The 21415-nt window shown below is 41.3% G+C and overlaps 2 protein-coding genes across 5 annotated transcripts in view; one reads left to right on the top strand and one right to left on the bottom strand.

Moving 5' to 3' along the window:
- The first annotated feature begins 656 nt into the window (after positions 1-656).
- On the top strand, positions 657-7262 carry LOC118414145 (threonine synthase-like 2). Of its 3 annotated transcripts, none has more exons than XM_035817975.1 (11): positions 657-755; positions 1287-1430; positions 1939-2050; positions 2206-2400; positions 2812-2964; positions 3424-3575; positions 3970-4036; positions 4352-4500; positions 5142-5267; positions 5669-5805; positions 6128-7262. In XM_035817975.1, exons 2-11 carry the CDS (start codon positions 1320-1322, stop codon positions 6327-6329), a joined length of 1404 nt encoding a protein of 467 aa, XP_035673868.1. In that variant the 5' UTR covers positions 657-755; positions 1287-1319; the 3' UTR covers positions 6330-7262. The 3 variants fall into 3 exon arrangements, with proteins under 3 accessions (XP_035673868.1, XP_035673866.1, XP_035673867.1); XM_035817973.1 differs by having other exon boundaries at positions 6125-7262; XM_035817974.1 differs by having other exon boundaries at positions 663-755; positions 1294-1430; positions 6125-7262.
- LOC118414144 (matrix metalloproteinase-19-like) overlaps positions 6607-21415 on the bottom strand; it is a 16285-nt gene continuing 1476 nt past the window's right edge. For both annotated transcript variants that reach the window (XM_035817971.1, XM_035817972.1), the window contains exons 2-9: positions 12240-12292; positions 11720-11865; positions 10764-10979; positions 10390-10517; positions 10079-10214; positions 9439-9567; positions 8543-8713; positions 6607-8122 (exon numbers count right to left, since the gene is read on the bottom strand). In XM_035817971.1, the coding sequence (XP_035673864.1) occupies positions 7731-8122; positions 8543-8713; positions 9439-9567; positions 10079-10214; positions 10390-10517; positions 10764-10979; positions 11720-11865; positions 12240-12292 (1371 nt within the window). In that variant the 3' untranslated portion in view covers positions 6607-7730. The remainder of the gene's footprint in view (positions 8123-8542; positions 8714-9438; positions 9568-10078; positions 10215-10389; positions 10518-10763; positions 10980-11719; positions 11866-12239; positions 12293-21415) is intronic.

Below are 21415 nucleotides of genomic sequence, written 5' to 3'. Positions count from 1 at the left end.
TTGTCACCATATTTGCTTTTAAAGCAGGGTTTAGCCTGCTGACTACTTTTCGACATGACTTCTCCAGAACGGGCCATAAAAACGCTGACTGACTAACTTTGACAGATCGCTAATAGAGTTGCATAGATTACGAATGATTATTTCTACGATTTTTTATTGTAAACCAAAACGTTTATAGCATCATCTTTCAATAAAAAAAAGGTCACAGAAACGGCCAATTTTGGTTTTTCAACAAGTTTGCTAGCTAGCACTGAATAAGTGAGGAGCCCCACACTATGATAAACGCTTTGATACAGTTCTCGGTTTGCAGAAGAACCAATCCCAACAGTTTCCATAAGAATTAACAGTTCCACCAGTGAGATGGAGGATGCAGGTCAAATCTGTACATTTCGCCGTTTTGTATACGTAGGTGAGACAATGGGATGGGTCTTCTCGAAAGGAAACTCGAGTCGGAGAAAAGGTTGCTCCACCCAACTTGCTCCACCTAAGGCTATCTAAATACTAAAACCAGAGAAAAAGTAGTTTACGTTACATACACACAAACGCTACTAAAACACAGCGTAGTTATTTTGCAACGTTCAAGCACACTCCGCTAGACGTCGCTGTTATCGCAGACCTATAGGATACACCCCCCTATTTCCAAAATAGAACAGTCTGGAGTCAAAAGTTCATCCCTACTGCCAGCTGGTGGTGGTGCGCCGCTGCACTGGTATCGCAGTTAGTGGTCTGTGTCCGATATTGACAGCAGTACTCAGGTAGGATACTATGAATGATTTATAAGAGCATATGCCTTGGTTATTCATAGATCCGGAACAGTTTTTAAGCTCATGTCTCACGACTTTAGCTAACTTAGCTGTTTCGTTTATTTTTAAGTCGATGAATTCAAAAAGGGGGAGGGCCTAGCTGTAGAAGAGAAAGTAGGTCTTTCAGCAATGGTACAACAAATCATTATGGATATAGTGGTTACATGGAGTTTGTACATGATATAACACGTTAAACAAAGTGTTGCGCAGTCATCATGATCAGCTAAGTCAGAATCAAACTGTGCACTATAATGTAACGTTATGAGATTTTGATATATTGTTCTCCAAAAGTACTAGTATGACTACCCATAATTTGATAGGGTTCTGAAACGTTTAGGGTGTTTGGGTTCTAAGTTCTATATTAGCTTATCAGGAACTCAGCCAATATAAATATTGTCACCAACACTTATACTATCTCTTTGGTGTGTAGGAATTTTACTCTGAGTATGAAATCAATTTCACACAATGACATTAATGCTATAGATTCCAGAACCGTACTCCAGGTCAGCCATCATCATGAGATACAGCAGCACCAGAGGTGGGGTCAAAGGGCAGACATTTGAGCAAGCTTTGTTCTCAGGGTACTGCAGTGATGGAGGACTGCTGTTTCCTGATAGTGTCCCCCAGGTAAGAACTGTAATATGTTCCCTGATACTGTACCCCAGGAAAGAACCCTGATGCTGTACCCCAGGTTAGAACTGTAAGGTGTTCCCTGATGCTGTACCCCAGGTAAGAACTGTAAGGTGTTCCCTGATGCTGTACCCCAGGTAAGAACCCTGATGCTGTACCCCAAGTTAGAACTGTGATGTGTTCCCTGATGCTGTACCCCAGGAAAGAACTGTAAGGTATTCCTGATATGAACAATGGATCATAATTTTTTGTTTGTTAGTCAGCATTGAAAAAAAAAGTTATGCAAGGTGTGCTGCAAATGCCAGCAAACAATCCTGTTTAAAAGAACTCCACTGACTTTTTCAGTAGGACCTCACACTATGGCACACTTCATTGCTGGTCACTGCATTCTTCATGTATGGTACATGTAGCTATATACTAGTATAGAGCATGCTCAAAGAAGCTCAGAGTATGAATCACAAGCAATGTAATGACAAATGAATTGGAACATATTCCATTCTTTCAGATACCTCAAAAGACATTGCAGACTTGGGCTGACTTGTCTTATGTGGACCTTTGCAAAGAGATCATTCCCCTCTTTGTGGATGACACAGAAATACCAAGAAAGGATCTGCATGGTTAGTACATGTATGTCATACCTCAGAACATGTTCTTAAAGTCTGAACTTTATAAAGCAGAGATGGAAATGTAAATAGAGGATATGATTATGGCCTGCAAAATATATGGGTAAAAATAAATTTCATCCTAATCAAATATAATATCCCTCCTTCAGACCTGATAGACAGGGCCTTCTCCAAGTTCAGGCACCCAGATGTGGTAAACGTTGCCAGACTTAAGAAGGGCCTGAATGTCTTAGAGCTGTGGCATGGGGCAACACTTGCTTTCAAGGACCTGGCTTTGTCCTGCGTGGGACAGTTCTTGGAGTACTTCTTGGAGAAGAGGAAGAAGCATGTCACCATTGTTGTTGGTAAGGTAAACCTTAAGGACAGCTCATTCTTCAACTCTGTCTAAAATAAGCTGCTGCTTTTCAAGGCACAGAACTTATGTAATTTGTTGCTGTCATCTATGCACCCACATGCAGTCATTACTTGTGCATGACAGTCTACAAACAGAGCTACCGCTATGATATTTTCACAGTTGTCTTGTGCGGATATTTTATAAGAAATAAATCAGTCTAAATTGCAGATAGTTATTCAGGGAAATTGCTTTGTCACTAACTCATAAAAGTGTCCATTGTGCAGAAAAAAGGTGTGTTATTTACAATTTCATTGATTTACTCTTTTGTATTGAAGGAGCATCAATTGTCTTGTTCAATATTATAGGCATTAAAGTAACAACCTCAAAATTATTTATAGAGAGTGATGATGTCTGTTTGCAGGGACCTCTGGTGACACTGGCAGTGCAGCCATCGAGGCTGTGCGAGGGCTGAAGTGGGTGGACATAGTGGTGCTGCTGCCCCACGGGCGGTGCAGCAGCATACAGGAGCTGCAGATGACCACCGTGCTGGACGACAATGTCCACGTGTTTGCAGGTAAGAGAAACACCTTAACATTGGGTACTATGACAATGGTAATAGAAAATCAAAGGTGTCATACATGTGTCAAAGATGTAGAGTCTTTTGGGGGGATTTCTTGCTAAATCTGTCTGTGCATTTTTCTGTCTTCTGGATCCTGTGGGACTTTGGACCCAGGGGAGTGTGGCAACAATGTCTGATCCAGGCCATTCAACCTTCTATCATACAAGTCTCCAGTTACACTATTTTTGGCCTCATATCCTGCAACCTTGGATCCAGACTGGCAGGAAAAATAAAAAGGAACAAGTCAAAAACAATGTCTAAATAAAACTTTAGAAATGCAGGAATATAGTTGTTTGACCAAGCAAGAAAAGTTGTTTGCAGTGTTTGTTATATATTGTAGGTAGCATGTCGACCGATGATGATGATGATGATGTAGGTGTGACAAAACCCGTATGTGTTATTCCTGCCTACCAGTGGATGGCACATCTGATGACTTGGACTATCCCATCAAGCAGTGTTTTGTGGATGCTGAGTTTGTGCAGAAACACAACCTGATAAGCATCAACTCCATCAACTGGGCCCGTGTCATGGTGCAGACAGTCCACCACTTCTATGCCTACTTCCAGGTACTAGTAGTGAGGTGCACTTATAAAACTTAAATAGCTCATTTCTGCTTTAGTCAATTGTGATCTGGAGAAAGTGTAGATACTACTTTCAAAGACATGACATAACCTTCTATCCATGAAATGTTTTATCACTGTAGTCTTTTATCAAATGTGCAGTGTTTATCACAGTGACTGTAGTGTTTTATCAAATGTGCAGTGTTTATCACTGTAGTGTTTTATCAAATGTGCTGTGTTTATCACTTGTCTAGTGTTTTATCAGATGTGCAGTGTTTATCACTGTAATGTTTTATTAGATGTGCAGTGTTTATCACTGTAGTGTTTTATCAGATGTGCAGTGTTTATCACTGTAGTGTTTTATCAGATGTGCAGTGTTTTATCACTATTGTTTTATCAGATGTGCAGGTCATGTGACCAAGAGGTGGAGATTGTGGTTCCCACAGGAGCGATGGGTAACATCACAGGTGAGCACAGTGATAAAGTAAACCACAGTCAGTGTTTCAATGGGGTCAGGAAATATTGTTTTATTTTTTTGTTGCAAGAAAAAGTGCAACAACTTCTATGTCATAGCTCTACTTTCTATTAACAATAGAGGCAAACATTTATTATTATCATTAAGTTTAATGGAATTTTCTTGATACAGTCAGACAGGGTTCAAAGGAGGTAAAAAAAGTGATGAACCTTTGACGAAGGATTTTTTTGTCCATGATTGTTGTTTATTACCTTGAATACACCAAAAATAGATGATTTCTCTTTTATTCAATGTTTTTGTTTCTCAGCTGGGTGTATAGCTAGGATGATGGGCCTGCCTGTGAGGTTTGTGAGTACTGTGAATGTTAATGACATTGTGGACAGAGCCCTGAAGCAGGGGGACTTCTCCATGGCTGACAAAGTCATCCCAACCTCCTCCAACTCTATGGACATACAGGTATGTCATGCTGATTACAAAAACATGATGATTTTCAAATTCTTATTAAAGAAGGGACTCAGTTGACAAATTGCATCATTTGTACTACAACAAGATTGCAGCTTGGTTTATATTATGATTTTTCAATGACAGAAAATGGGGCCTTGTTAGCAGATAACTATAATAAATTAAAGTCAAATTGATGCAGTTCAACAGATATGTGAACACATTCGGTGTGGGTGCATAAAAACACCAAATATCACATCAGCTTTTATACACATTTATCTGTAATTTCTTAATTCGAAGCATACACAGCAAATACAAGCTTAGCATTATAACAAATCGTGAACTTCCCAGTATCTCTATTGGGTGCAATTCATTAGTGTATGCAAGGGATTTTTACAGGTTCAACAGCACAGGTTTCCATTACTTTGGTCATGAGGCAGCAGTAAATTGAAAGGCCGGCTGAAATTGAAAAGACTAGTAACACAACTATGGCTGTCAGAAAATAGACTTATGCTTTGTAGACTTGGTATGGCATCACAACCAAGTTGACATGTTTGGCTAATACAGGCTGTCTATTAATCTTTTCTTGGCACTAAAGGACTAGCATGAGATGACACAACAGTACAGCACAGCTCCCTTTTCTTGTATATTTGCAGGTGCCTTACAACTTTGAGAGGATCCTGTACCTGTTCTCAGGCCAGGACTCCGCCCTGGTGGCCAGACTTCTGAGGGAGTTTGAGGCTACTGGGAAGACTGCTATCCCAAAGAACCTACTGGATAAGGTTGGTCTTCAACTCCATACAGTTTGAATGTGTTTTTTTTTTATATAATACAAATCTGTAGGGCGATTGCAACTATTACATAAGGGAAAGTAAAGTGATCTTGATTCAGTTTTAGCTCATAAAGAGCTAGTCTTCCACTGGTCATGACGGAGAAGACAGACACTGCTTCTAGTTCCAGAGGCTTAGGGCTACTGGATAGCTACTGGACTATGCATGTTTATTTGGTTACCTGACACATCCTAGCAAAAACCTCCTGACCCTAGCCTTTTTAGACCCCAGCATGGTGGCTGTAACTAAGGTCACATACAATACCCCTATAGACTTTGCATGTAAGATGACTGGCTGTCTTTTTGGTCTTAATCATGAATTTCAGTCATTTTTGTGTTGTCTGCCACCATTAGCTGAATGCAGTCATGAGATCGTACAGTGTGACAGAGGCCGACACCTTGCTGGCCATGAGGACATGTTGGGAGGAGAACCAGTATCTGTTATGTCCCCATACAGCTGTGGCTGCCTCTTACCACATGGCACAAGAAAGGTATCATGAATGCCAGTGGCCAATGTTTCACAGTCTATTATATCTGTTTGCAGCCTCACAAGCATGGAATAAGTGTACAGAGCTCAACAGTTTGAGAATGTAGTGCAAAGACTAACTCGTCTGTTAGCGCTCACTCCTGTGTCAGGGACCCCTGCAGCAGTAATTGAATACAGGATAACTTACTACTGCTACTATTGGAAATAATCTTGTTGTAACACTTCAAACCCCCTCAGCAGGTATTCAAGAACAAAAGCTAAGATATTTCAGGGTCAGTCGTGGGATAGTTAAGGTGAGGTGATTTTGATCCAATGTTTTTCAGTAGCAGTTCTTGTATGAGGGTGTGTGTGGCTACTGCAGCAGCAGCCAAGTTTCCTGAGGCTGTTGAGAAAGCCGGACTGCTCCCCCAGCCCACCCCGGAGCTGGAGGCCCTGGTCTCCATGCCTACCAAGTACCAGGACATGAAACAAGGACAAGACTGGGAGGCCATGCTGAGGGCAAAGATACAAAGTGTGCACTTAAAGTAAACATGAAAACATGTAATGCAGAGCTTGGCTTAATGCTATCAGCTAATCTCTTCAGGTAGAGACTGATCAACACCTGCATCACTTCTCTGAAATGGCTTCAAGGCCGTATTCTAATGCCATACAAATAGCAAGTATTGATTATCAAGAAAGATACAATACCTATCATATGACTGTGTGGTTTATGAATGCCAAATGTTGGTTTGAAATGCAAAGCACCTGTTTTTTTAACTCCTCCATGGCAGATTTCTTAACAAATTTATGTACAGTTTTATGTAAATCATTTTTAATTCTTTAATGTCATGTATTATAGTACATTATACTGTTATACAATAGTGTGCTATGTTTGCTAAAAGCTTTGCTTGTATCATATAACTGATAAACCACCTGAAGGTGTACACACCAGTTTGTACAGAAAGTACATGCTGAATTAGTAGGTCACCAGAAGTGAACTGATGTGCTACCCATAGACTAGAGCTCAGTATACGCCACAAAATATTGTGCAATATTACGGATCAAGAACATGTCTCAGATTCTTGATGATCAACAAAAATTCACAAAATAGACAAAATGGTTTCATAGGTAATTAAAAACAAAAGAAAGACCAGTATTGGTTATTTTTCTAAAAAAGTCATCTATGCAATTATTGGGCGGCTTCATTTACATGTAGCAACAATGGCTTAAATACATTCAGCAGCATACTACTTGTCCTACCAAAGTTCCCAATTGACAAACATAAAGTAGAAAATCCTACTGATAAACTGTAATTATCAATCCACTAAATCAAAGCTGAAAAAACTTAGCAGTTATTTTTAACAATTAATGAATACAGTGAGACTCCTAGCGGAAAATTTGACAAGTACAGTGTCCTGTAGTTTTGCTTCTGCACCAATCATCAATAAAATAACAACAACAGTTGATTTCATAAGAAATTAATACAGAATGTCTCTGTCTTAAGTTAAAAGGTTTCATTTTCTATTGGGTACTTTTTGCAGATATGTAATGAATATGATGTTTGCTACATATTTTTACTGTTCTGCAAACACTAGCATCAATAGCACAAAGTACTTATATCATATAGGCATAACGTTATAACCATTACAGCACTGGTAGTAAATTGGTAAAGGCATACTTGGAAAAATCAACTTGAAGAATTTTAACTGCATCGTCTAGCAAATGCAATCATAAATATAGATCTAGTTATCTAATAGTGCCATAATAGAATCAACCATGAAAACCTTACTTGTATTAGAATGAATTACATTTTTTTACATTATAAAATATATAACTGGAAAGAGGCAAAATAGGTCGCGGGTCAAATGGTGAAACAAAGACCTGTAGTTGCATTCGGTACAGCTTGACGATGACACATGACACATCAATATATACATGAAACCTTCGGTCCTAATCTCCTATAACCCGGTCAGCGGAGCAGGATAACCAAGAGTGCGACACCGCGCGAGGGTTGCACTTCTCCTGCATTTTCGTGCCCTCGTCGAATTTCCAGTACAGGTCTCTCTTGAGGAAATAAGTTCGTCCGTTCAACCACTGGAAGGCCGCGTCGATACGTTTGGGGATGCCGGGCCACACGGTGTAGATGGGGCGGGGGTACCCGGGGACTGCCTTCTTGGTCAGCTCGTCAAAGGCGTACACGCGGGACCCTTTCAGCACGTACACGCGGTAGTCAATGTCCCGGACTAGGGCGGCGTCAGGAGACTTGGGCATGCCGGCCGTGGCAGCAGATATGGGGAAGCCGGGATCAAGTCTTGTCTGATAGAACCGAAAGATTTTATCACCTGCAGTGAGAAAAAAAAAAACACTTGTGGGTTTACCATTAGAGGTAGTGCCAATAACCTGAAACTGACAATATTTCATTCTTAAAAGAATCTGCCTCTAGCTCGTACGTACATGGATAGCACAAAATGTACCCGCAAGGTAACAGTTACTCAAGCAACTGGAAAAATTTTGAAAACGGTCAGACGTTTCAGACAGCATTCGTTATCTTTCGTCTGTCTTATCTATCTTTTCGGATGAGAATCTGGAGTCAGGTTTTATCAAAAACTGTCGTGAAGACGTTGGAACTAGAGGGGTATATGTAAAGAATATGCATCGCCTTCTTTCTATGGTTACTACAAACATCCATCATACATTTCGGGGCAGATTTTATATAAAAGGTGGTCTATTATATTGGTGCCAAACATTCGAAAAGTGAAAACCTTTGAAGAAGTAGGTCCGGTGCGTAGACCTTGATGTCGCCGCAGCGTCGACCTTCCCCGGCCCGAGGTCTTTCCACCGCCTGTTGATTTTCCGTGGTCTCCCCTGGATCCCGACGTCCGTTATTCGCCAGAAGAAACTCTTTCTGAAGGCGTAGGTAAACCTGTCAATCCCTGGTGGGTGATTTAGAAAGTTAAAAAATAAATATCAGATTACATATATGTACACTGAGGCTACTGCATCATATATATCACTTTGGATACGTCCGTCACGCATAAAACATCAAAGGCGTCATTTACATCTTTCTATTAGAGACTGCGATCGATGAGCCCCCCGACATGTGACAGGTCGTACATGGAACTTCATCGATTAGTTCTGTCTGTATGTATGATTGCGATCTAAACCATACTCTTACATTGTTGATAATATTACGATCATGAAATAAAAGGTCACACATATCTAAATTTGGTCGCTCAATGATCGTCGCCATTTTATGGTACTGTCACATTTCCAACCCGGGGTCCGGCCAGAATGTTTACGGAAACGAAATATAAAGAAATATAAACAAATTATGCTCATGACGATTTTTTACGTTCTGTTTGTCTTTTATTTCATGATTTTCGTTTCCGAAAGCTGCCCGGTCGGGCCCCGACTTTGGAAATGTGATGGGAGCATAATTGATAGGGAGTCAGCTAAGGAATACTTGATGAATAATCCAGATAAGGGCACGTACCTAATAGTTAAAACAATACCGTAGATTCGAATCGACGATTTGGATACTCCTGGAAGCGACTGTTACAGTAAGTTCAGTTATCAGATAGTCCTCTTAGGTGGGACTGATAAGCCACGTCTTCATGGGAAATTGCTTTTTGAGCACGCTAAAGATCCGACCACTTACCCAGCATAATTGCGTCATATTCATTCTTGCAGATGGTGTACGGTCTCTTAAAGTATCGGTCGTATCGGCCTATGTCCATCTTAGTGCCCACCACGTGGTTCGACCACCAGGAAATCTTAGGACAGTCTCCTGGATTGGAAGGAGACAGCACAGACAGGCAACTGTCATCTGGAGGCAGGGTTGGGCGTTAGGCATGTTGAAACGTACTCACTCACTCACTCACACTCACACGCAATTATTCACTCACACTCACTCACTCCACTCATTCACTCACTCACTCACACACTTACACAAAACACATGCACTTATTCATTCACATATATCACTCATCCACTTGCGCACACATACATACCGTACATACGTACATACATACACTAAAACACAAACACACATGTACACAAGCACGAACGCACTTACACACATACATACAAACCACACGTACATATTTTTACAAATACACAGGACAACCAACATTAGTGTATCAACCATTTTGTGCACGAGGGACAAAATACGCCCTGTACCTGCAATACAACAGCGCAAACGTAATAGGTGCAGCAAAACAGTAACGCTACACTTTTGTGTAGACCCTGTACATCCATGTGTCACAATGAACCGAGAATGACTGGGGACATTGACACACCGTACACAGCCAGAGCGCCCATCTCGTCGTCCGAAGGTAACCGGTACAGGTCCCCGTTCTGGGCGATATCCTGGTAGGATCTCCTCATCAGCGCACCGAACAGCTGGGAGTGGCCCAGACCCAGGCTGTGACCGATCTGAGGTGGAGACATGAAAATCAGACCAGTGCATAGAAGGAAATCGCATTGCTTTATTGGGGGCAAGGTTAATGAAGGCAATGATATGTACATTCACCAGAAATAAAGATGCCTAATGCCAAGCGGTCAGAAGAAAATGTTGGGTTAAACGTCCTACAACGTCGCACCTACATACCTCATGTGCAGTTATCAAGAAAAGGTCTTTCTTGGAGGAGGTATAACGGGAGTCAGTTGTCCACGGCTCGTCTGCGTCATAGTGTACATCGCCGTTCTCAGGGAAGAAGGCGTGTGCGAATATACCTCCTACACAAGGGATCATACAGGCACGCATCAGCAATATTTTACTACAGAAGAACCTAATGGTCTGCAGTACATGATTTCTGTGAATCAGGTCATAACATCATTTATTTATACATTAGGTAATAACTGTAACACCCATAGAAGACGTATAAGAACCATTTGGAAGCCATGTCTCTCGTCATATAAAAAGTAAAGATTCGATCAACGAAATAGATTAGGCACTTTCTACTACATGTATACAGTTCTTACCTAACCCATCGAAAGGGTGGCCGTCGTTGTGGTCCCCGCGGTGAAACTCAAACATGATATCGGCGTCCCCGTTCACCACCTCCCGGAAGGTGAGTGGCGTCACGTCGGTCCACAGCTTGAGGGACCGCAGGATGACCCGCCTCAGCTCCTTCTCTGAAATGTACCTAGGTCTGTTGACGATCCGAAAGGTCAGGTCCGTTCGTTTCCATTTAGACCCTAAAAAGAAAAAGAAAACTAGAACGGTACATACTTATGTCTTGGCTTATTCTCGTAAATGCATTCTATTAAGCGTCGTCGAATTCCAATGTTAAACTTTTGAGAACAACCGAATCGGTAAGATAGCTTAAGTACGTGAAAAATCTGTTGTTGTGGTACAATGCAAAACTGTCCAAAATTGATGCCTTTTTCCTTCAAACAATTTCCGGCGATTTGAATTTGAGCCATTGCTCACTGGAAAGAAAAATGTTTCTCTTCCTGGTTGTCACATCAATTGACAAATAAACAAAAGGCATACCTGACAAGGATCTTTCGACTGTCTCTCATGGCATTTGTCAAAGAGCAGGAGGAATAAAGCCACTTGTCGCAAAACTACATCGGGTCAGGTCAGAAGCGGTTGCCATATTTTAGTTATGGGACTAACGTTAACATGATGAATACTATCAATTCTGATTCCGGAATTCTAGCCTTGTCACCGTAAACCTACTCACTACAGTATAAAGGCAACCAATGCTAAACTGTTTTTCTCCACCCTTTCATGGCCACTGCAGCTATCCCTTTTCATCCACTGGCATTCCCCAACCCCAGATTGGCGATAATGCTTTTTAGTCGTTTTTCTTAGATAGGTATCCGTCTAATTTTAGTGTGAAATTGAACTCGCCATGTTTCATCATCCATAGTCCAACTATGCCGGTAATTATGTGTTGTGACTATTATGTTCAGAATAAGATGTGTAATACCTACTAATGCGTATCTTTTCCTTCTGGCCGCTTCGTCCCCAGTTAGAGGCGGTGTGAAGTCTGCCTCGTTGTCGACCCCGCAGTGGTCCATCAGCCGCTCATAGTACGCCATGGCCGGGTCCCGTCTCTTACTCCTGGGGTGTTCTCTGCACGGGGTCAAGGTCATATGTTGTCAACATAGGCACCGGAATAAATTCGACAACTTTTTTTGTTGACAACGGACGGACGTAGTTCTGTCTAAAGTGGTTGTGAACTGAATTTTATTGTGTTTACTTGTTTAACTACAACTTTTCAGCAAGACTGTAACAGAACTGATCTGCGGCAAGGATCTGTTTCGTATCTGTTGACGGATGATTTTGAAAGACGCGTCCAACAAGTGACTGTCGAACAAGGCTCCTCAATTCTTTTAGCAAAACGTCAAGAAATGGAATGCTCCTCGTTACAGACTAGGTGAAGGTACATGTAAATGTAGAGTGTGGGTTGTAAATGAGGAAGGTTGGCAAATTGAAGAGGTTCTTACGTTGTGTGCTGAGTCTCGTTCCAGTCTGGACCGTCGATGATCGCTATTTGTGCCTGGGGAGGACGAAGTACAGGGGACGATAGGTTGAGACCGTTGAGTAACATTCTACACATTCTACCTACAGCCGTGAATAGTGAGCACTGTACGTGGTAGATCTGTTGACTTCTTTAAAGCATGAGTCGGACAACGGTTTAGTCAGTTTTAATCTGATATTGTTAACATACATTGTATTGTTGACCTTGGCATAATATCACTGCTGGTTGTCTAGTGCGACGAAAACGTTCGGACTTTGAAACAACTCGTTAAAATGTTAGTATATCAAAGTTCATCTTCCCCCACACAAGTGACACAAAAGTTAACAATTGTTACGAAATGTAAGTTATAGTTTCAGCCTGTTTGACACAAGGAACATACTGTTCTTGTAGTGACCATGAACCTTCATAGCATCTTTGGTGTGACGTATGTTCACCTTAACGACTGGTCGTGAAACCCCGTTTTAGCGCGACACATTCTGACACCCAGCCGAGGCGGAAGGAAGTTTTTTGTAATGATCGGAAATGGTGATGGTCTGTTTGGAATGTTTATCATCCTCAAAATACATTTTAAGCATGCAGAAAACCTGTAAGATAATAACACATAACAGTGTCATGTGGCATAGTTGTACCGTGGAGTAACTTTATTAAGGAGCATGCAGGGCACAAATCCTTTGATTTAAGCAGAAGTAGGATATCTATAAGCGTCATAAATTTAGAATTGAGAGGATTTACCAAGGTCATCGTTAGTTACGTCATCATGACCATCAGACGTATCAAATATAAAACAAATATCACTTAAGCTCTCTACATGTCAAACGTCATAACGATCTGTCATATCATTTGTGAGTTATTCTCTTCGAAGTCTGGCACAAAAACGTCCCTTACAGTTCCAGAAAGCCACTACTAGGGTACCCAGACCTACGCCACTTACCCACACAGCCCCGCTCAAAAATCTTGACCATATCATGCCCAGAACACGAGGTATGAAAACTGCAGGTTCCGCGCAGTACCATATAACGTTACGTAACAAGCTGACAAGGGGCTCAAAATATATCATTTTGCGGTCTCATCAAGACTCATCTAGTTATGCTCTTCTTCCTCATACAAACAAACAAACATACATACATACATACATACATACATACATACATACATACATACATACATACATACATACATACATACAAACATACATAGATAGAAACGCGACCGAAAACATAACCATCTTGGTGAAGATAAATAACGAAGGGTAAATATTGGGTATAAAAGGAGTTAACTACGAGTAGTACTGCCCTTTAGTGGACTGTGGTTAAAGTTATGTAATTCTTTGCCAACATATTCTTACCAGATAGATTTGCACACAACAACTTGGGACCATCTGCCGAGAGTTCCTGTGTCATCTAGGGGCTAAACCGCACCATGTCAGAATGAAGACAAATCGGATTTAGTTTGTACCGCCTGCTGGCGCCAAGGCCGCGTCCTGGATTCCCAAGTACGTAAGGTCATACTACCAGCCGTGGACCAGACGCTGGACGGTTGTTTTTGTGATTAGCGTCCGAGCTTTTCACTTACACAGGCGTATCAGAACTTCCTGTACTGACTATAGAGCCAACATGTACTTAGAACTAAGGCGTTACAGCTTTCTCAACGAGTGTCCACGTTGCGGTGTTCATTCGTATTTTACACTCGCAGCCCATGCGAACATGTCATAGTGTTGCAGCAAGGGGTGCTATTATAGTACTATGGTGGGGATAGCTGACAGAAAAAGACGGCATATAAGATAAAGGTCACGATGGTCCCCATCAGCCTATGATTAGAGAATAGTGTCTTAAGTTAGTACTTTGGAGGGTGGGTGTTTGGATCTTTGACCGACAAAATGACGTTGTCTCGTGTTCGAATTTTCGTCGACCACCAAGATGTCCTTTGACGTCTTGCCAGGTACAAAGTTGGCTTGTGTAGTCACTATTCCAACTCGTGTCAAGCGAACACTCATCACTTTACAAATCGTTCAACATCTGCCCATATTTGGCAAATACCTCCTTTAATTCCTCTGTCATTCAAGTGTGAAATATTCGCCATGCTTGTCCGCACGAACGCAGATTTTAAACCTCCTTGTTACTATTGATGTCGGTGTTCCTGACCACAGGTTTTAACTCCGAAATGTTGATTATTTTTGACTGAATGCCTGCCATGCATAACGTACATGACGTTTCGCCTCAGAAAACATGTACATGCCACTGAGATGTGATCTGCCTGTCGATCAAACAAGTCATCACCATGGAAACATCTCCCGAAACGTCCGCGTTTGACAGTAAGGCAAGCCTGGATGTTGTGCGAGGGTCAGTTGATGACATGGACACGACACTTGATTGAAGGGTGCTATTGACAAACACATTTTGCCAAACCTGACGAGATGTAACATCGAAACGTTTTGTCCTTTGCAAACACGTTCTTGCCATTCCAACGCATAGTCTTCGAAATATGACCTCTGCTCAATAGTCATCTTATACAAATACAAATCTTCTTAATCCCTTTATTTCAAATTTGCAGTTCAATCAGCTCTCACCTGGCCCAGACGTTATATTAAAATCATTTGATAAATTTCTGTTGATTATTCAATTCTCAAAAAAAAAAAAATAACATCAGTAGAGCAAAAGCCGCGAGCCGACCAAAATATGTTAGAAACACTCTCTCCCTCTCTTATGAATTAGCCCCTGGTCTAACCAAAAACAAAACTTAAAAAGATGACAAACCATGTATATCCTTTCTAGATCTTTGCTTATTTTATCCACAAACGTGCTCTGACATCTGATAACATACAAATGGATTGTCCTTCTCGGAGGCTTCAACGACTTAAGGTTTTTTCATCAATCATTTGAGACGTCCGGGAGGTACGTCGCATGTCAGTGCGACTTGGCAAACTAGAACCTGCTCAATTAAGTGCAACAATGTTGAAAGGAAAATCAACACCCAACGTACCTCACAGTAATAGCAATGTGCCAAGAGGCTTGACCATGACAGATCTCGGAGACAAAACGGTAATGGAGAAGTTGATTCAGCTGCTGTAAGGAGAGAGTTTGTGATATGGCTACGAGGCAACAGAAAATAAATGCTGCTGAGTGTGCTAGATGAAAATGTCAACCGCTGTGACAATCTTAACATTACCTCCGTCAAAAAGGAGGTGTCGCTTTCGGTCTATGTGTTTGTTGACCTTGAGTTGGCATGTTTTTGAATGAATAAATGAAGAAGACCTTTATTGGACGTTTCATGTAAGTAACATGCCAAGGTGATAAAGTTCTAGTAGTTCTAACTACTAGTACAAGAACTAGTACTAGTACAGGAACTAGATAAGTGCTAGTGCAGTAAGAACGTGTTATCTTACTACATGCGACTACAAAGTCTAATGTATGCTCGCTAGTATGCACAGGTTCGACTTCTTCCTCCTTCTTAAACGATTGTAAATTGAATAGTGTCGAACGACAGGATGTGAGGTTGAAGACGATGTACACGGAGTTTGGCAAGATGGGAAGGTTTTTCTTCCAGGTCCGTAGTTGTTTAAGCGGGAAATGTACAGACAGAATCAGGGAGAGTTTCAAGATGCTTCCTGTCACCATTAATCAAACAGCGACTTGTCTTTAAACGTTTTGTTATTGATTTAACAGAAAATAGACATAGATGTGAAAAAAAATGTGAAAAGATTGAAAAAACATGTCCGGAAACTACAATATGATATGTACCTGACCGATATATCGTGCACTTGAACACTTAAAAGAAACAACTGTGTGGAATTGTAGCGTTCCAATAACCGCCCGGCGCTACTGCTAATGTCATCCCTGGTCAGACCGAGCACGACGGGGGCAGGGGAATTTGAGACGTTCGTGTCCTTCTGAGAAATGGAACAGTTTCAAAAAGCAGTTGAAAACAGCGTGATATTACGTCTCATCAAGTACATGTAAGCAGCCAAACTGTTGTGAGACCTCGAGCCTCATGATCTCCTGCAATAATGCTTCCGGTGTCAGTGAACAAAAGTGTCTATAACGTTATATATAAAGGCCTAGGAAAAAAATGTTGTGTTTCCTGTTTCCCTACCTACCATCCTAGAAAAACCTGCAGCCCCTAGACATTTTTGGGGGTGGGCAGTGGAGTCATAAAGCTTCCATGGCCAGTTAGAATTTTTATTCAGCCTGCTTCCTATTGAAGTAAAAATACAGCTTGTCCCACAAATGTGTCTAATTAAGGGTAAATGTATTCTATTATGCACGGCATTCAAGTTTGAGGTTGAAAGACACTTAGTGTCCTTGTGCATTTCAGTTTACTTTGTTCATCTCACGGTTATACGAGTATGTCACACTAGAGTTTTGGCCAGCCTAAGAAAAGTGCAAAAAAAAATCCTATCGACCCAATTTTATAGGACTGAAACAGGAAACACAACACGTTTCCCTGGGCATTAGAGTCTCGGACACACGCTATTTCCATCAGTTTGGAGTTGTACCAAAGAACACTTGGTGGTCCAGTCTGAGGTGTGTGTATCATGTCGACGGCTCTTCACCATTTGGTCCACACTTCATAGCCCTAAGTTTATGACAAATCCGGTGTCTTGTGACTAAATCGTGAGTGCATATTTCATTGGTGTGACGCGATCGAAAAGCTGCTGGGAGAACGGTTCCTTCCAACTGTTTAAAGTTACTAGGACAGACAGTAAACCAGAAACAGACTGAGGTGTCCCTAACATTAAACCCTTGGAGTTTGACCAATTTATTGTTGAAGTTAACTTGATGTCGCATCTGGTTGGTGTTAGAGACAAATGTCACTAACTCGGCCTTTCTGTAATAATTCACCGGAATGTCCTGCATATTCTGTACCTTCACGGGTGGCTAGGTTTTGTGGAATCGTACTTCACATTGCATGTGACTGCATTTACGCAGGGTGATAACTTAGAACACATGACGATCGGCAGAGGTGTCTTGCAAATTAAAGATTTTCGCGAAAATCACAGATAAAATCACTGCATCAAGAAACCCTGCGTTTTAACAGCTCTTGTCATTAACTATAGCGACAGTGAGTGCTTTCCGAGGCAAACGTATGTTGATTGAAGTCTATCTTAGGGACATTTGGTGGTGCGTACTTCTAGTACTAATTGAATTGAAAGGCGCGGAAGTTAACATTTAGCTCGGCTCTCACATGCCGTCTCAGCCTCAGATGAATCTAAGCAAGGACTACTGTGCTACACTAGTACAGACGGCAGCAGAAGTGGTTGTTTTGAATACGTGCCAATCCTCTCAGATGGCGACCGCTGAGCGACCCTTGATCGGCCAATGTTGGATTTTACTTGCTCTTGACTCTATAACTGAAATGTGCTTTGTTTGTTTGAACTTCTGCTGCACGACAGAAAAGTACGAATCACAAGACAAGAGAAGATACAAAACGTAAAGTAGTTCTTTGTGAAATTCGTTAAGAGCTATGTGAAATATTTGATCGGTTATTTGGGGCCAATTTCAGCTCGCTCAGAGGTCGCAGTGGGGTCACCGTCCAAGGCCTAGGTTTTATCAGCAGTCTCTAGGGCAGTTGCCATGGGTGTTAGGACTAACTCATCCACATACAGTTTTACAGTCATTCAGTAGTCAAATATAAACCAAAAGCGTTACTTCGACGGTTCTGGACGACAATTCAAGACTACTTTGAGAAAAGCTGCTCCTCGAAGTAAGAACATCGCGAATATCACGTGATGAAATCTACCTATTAGCAGTTCAAGGCCAATGTTACAGCGCCATAGTGATTCATGAATTTGGAAAGAAACAGTTGGATCATCCAATATAGCTTCTCTGATCTATCATAACATTACACTTGTCAGTTTTTGACCATGAAAGTCACTATTTAAACTCGTTTAATGACAAGAATTGTTTCCCAGATGTAGCTTCCCATGAACGTTTTCAGTGACTATACAGTGCTATATAATTGGTGTTCCGTTTCAGTAATGTTGGTGCTACAATACCCATGGTACATGTCGGATGTAATACTTTATGTTTAGGGTGGATTTGTGCGTTTTTATCAGAAGGTGTGAAAAGGTTTTTCATAAACTTTTTCAAAGTGCAAACTGTGGAGTCCGGTCTCTAAACCCATCCGGTTTGCTCGCCACATCGTAGACGACTGACTACTGAACAAATTTACACATATGTGTGGCTGCCACTGAGCCAGATGCTGTCCACTGGGCCCGCTGTACTGTACATCACCTTATTTCTGTATCCAACAAGAGGTCAACTGGACAAATGGTTCGTGAACAGGCAGGTCAGTCTTCATTTTCCACAATGGACGTGTGAAATATACTGCTTTTTTCACAATAAAACAGTAATTCGCATCGTGCACTGGAGTGAATTACTGAGCTGCTATTTTCATTCCTTAAAACTAATTTTTCTTTGTCCAAATGTCAACTATCAAACATAAATGTATTGAAAGACTGTACGACTTCTACGCCGCTGGAAGGTATAAAGATTCTTGACTCAGGAGTCAATATTGATAATGATATGTTGGATCTGCTTGGAGATTAAGATTAAACATTGACACTCTTGTGTGCAAGGGTCAGCAACTGGTGGACAAATAGCACCAGGGACGGTGTGTTTATGTGATCAACGGTACTAAAGCAAGCCTGAAGGGGGCTGAGAGTTGTGTTTGTAAGACGAGCTTCGTAATTAGGCGTGCGGAAATAGACTTACAGTCTGGTATATGAGTAGTGCACGTGGGGAAAGATTCATGTCTACTTCAGCGTGTCCTAACTACAGCACTTGTTAACTTCATAACCTGTCCAGTCGGCTGTTTAAATAGTCATGAACACTGTACTGTTCGAGAAAAGGTCTATAAAAAGATGTTTTGTAAGGATATGTCTGTTTTATTGGTTCTGAATTGTTGAAGATATCTTTCTCTTCTCTTTCGAGCAGAAAGCATCACTATGGAATTAAAGATCATAGAACAAAAGGAACAGAAAAGTTACCGACAATCGCACAGAGCAACTGATTTCTTCACAGTTTTATGTTCTATGCATCTTTCTTAAGGGACAGTTCGATAACTTCCAAGTCTTTTAGAAAGGTATAAATATATTGAGTTGGGATACGTTCACAGAGCTGATTATTCATACCGCCTGCCTGCCTGCCTACCGACATCTGTACCAGATTTCCTCCGCAGACTTAGGTCAACGGCATGGGGCTTTGGCAATGTTCGACAGGTTTGTTTTGGAAACTCTGGCTATATCATGATCTACAGAAGCAGGTCTAAGAACTTGTCCCGTTTACGACTATTTGCCCTCTAAATATATATGGTAAAACTAAAAGTTTTGGACAAAGCTATTGTCTTTGTAACGTCATTATTTACTACGGTATCTCTACTTGAATGTCAAAATGTCAGTGATATAGCATTTCTGAATGACACCTGGTATCGCCTCCATGTGGAAGTTTACGAGATCGAAAATGTCAGCATTTTACGTACCCAGCCAAACCGCCGTCCAAGTTTTCTCCACACAAGCCGCTATAACGTTTTTTTTTCTGACAAGAAGTTCATTTCTTCTCGCAGCCTCTACAAACGATAAAGACAGTAATCTGATTTCGTCAAGATTGCTTCAATAATCAGAGTCTTATATAATCGCCACATTTATTAACCAAAGACGTCTACAATATGTACCAGTAGCTCCATGTTGTCACTGTCTAAACTGAATACTAGTACTTTAAGAATGACATCCCCTTCCCCGAGATAATCTGTACTCTGGTTGCTATACATGTAAGATAATGGCCGTCGTAGTATCGTCTTTTCAGACTGCAATTTTGTTGCACTCATAAAGATATAGTCTACATGGAATCGCTTGTAGATTTGTCTAAGAAAATAATGAATTTCCCAAATTTGAAATCCAAGGACAGCTTGAGTGTTTTGTTAAAGTAACACTAGAATGACAAGATGGCAGAGAAATACAACTCCACAATGTCAACCTTTCGAAATTTGCAAAAACTAGTCAGGCATTTTTCTCGTTATATCCAAGCCCATCTAAGATATTCTGAATAATTCATATTTACCTCCGAAAAGAAGGTTATATTACGGGCGTGTCTGTGTGTGCGTGAGTTCATCTGCCTGTCTGTTGGTGAACAGCATAACTCGAGAAGTCTTGGATGATATTTGGTAGGTGAGAATGGGGCAGGAAACCAAAGGTTCGACAATGGGACCCCTTATGGCTTTCTAAGGTATTGCAGCAGAACGTCCGTTTTTTGTATCGCGTGTTCTGGACATGCTGTTTTCGTAATTTTACGACATAGATAGCTCTTGGGACAGAGAGTAAGAATTCAGTACATCGTAGGTGGTACCTCCCGATGTCAGTTTGGATACCAGAAGGGTAAGGAAGGGGTTTCTATTTTGGAAAACGATCACGACAGGAGCGATCACGACAGAATTGTTTATTGTGCGAGTACATCTGGAAATAGCAGGAGGCCAGGCCGTGGGCTAAGGAGTTGGAGACCTGATGCAACAAATACACGGCAGACATTTCAGGAAACCACGTTCTCCGATGTACGTTTGAAGAATGCTTTAGGGAGGAAAATAATGAATTTAGAAGTAGACAGACAACGTGCACGATGGCGATTGGCCTTGGATGAGCACAAGCCACCAGATTAGTTACGGAAAGGTGCAGTGTTTGGACACTTCTAAGTGTGTTTCGCAGCTTTTATGGTTTGTTATGTGTACTTGTTCACATAGGTTACACTCAAAACCCAGTAGCAGTTTGTACCGTTACGTATGACTTAATTTTTAACCAAACAAGAATCAACCCCGTTTATTAATATACGTGTACCAGACTCATGATGACTCAAACGATGAATCTTCAGGGGACAGACTGTTCTATCCTCGTCCTGCGAGTTCAGCAAACGTGGCGTTCGTTAGTTTGGAAGGTTATGTCAAGGACAAAGGTGCCAATAGGAAAGACGTCACGAAATTTTCAGCGCGTTCGAACACTAAAATGGGACAAGGATCCACTGAGAGATCCGTGCCAAACAGCTACTGCCACTATTTTGGACCTGTTCAATATTTGCAAACGTTCTATGCTGGCGAGTTTGCGTACACGACACGTTAAGGCCACAAGAATGCTTAGAAAAACACCAACAGCATCGCTGT

The sequence above is a fragment of the Branchiostoma floridae genome, chromosome 4 (genome assembly GCF_000003815.2).
Source record: "Branchiostoma floridae strain S238N-H82 chromosome 4, Bfl_VNyyK, whole genome shotgun sequence".
Lineage (NCBI taxonomy): Eukaryota > Metazoa > Chordata > Leptocardii > Amphioxiformes > Branchiostomatidae > Branchiostoma > Branchiostoma floridae.
Note: the sequence above shows the minus strand (reverse complement) of the source record. Positions and strands in the feature narration are given on the sequence as shown.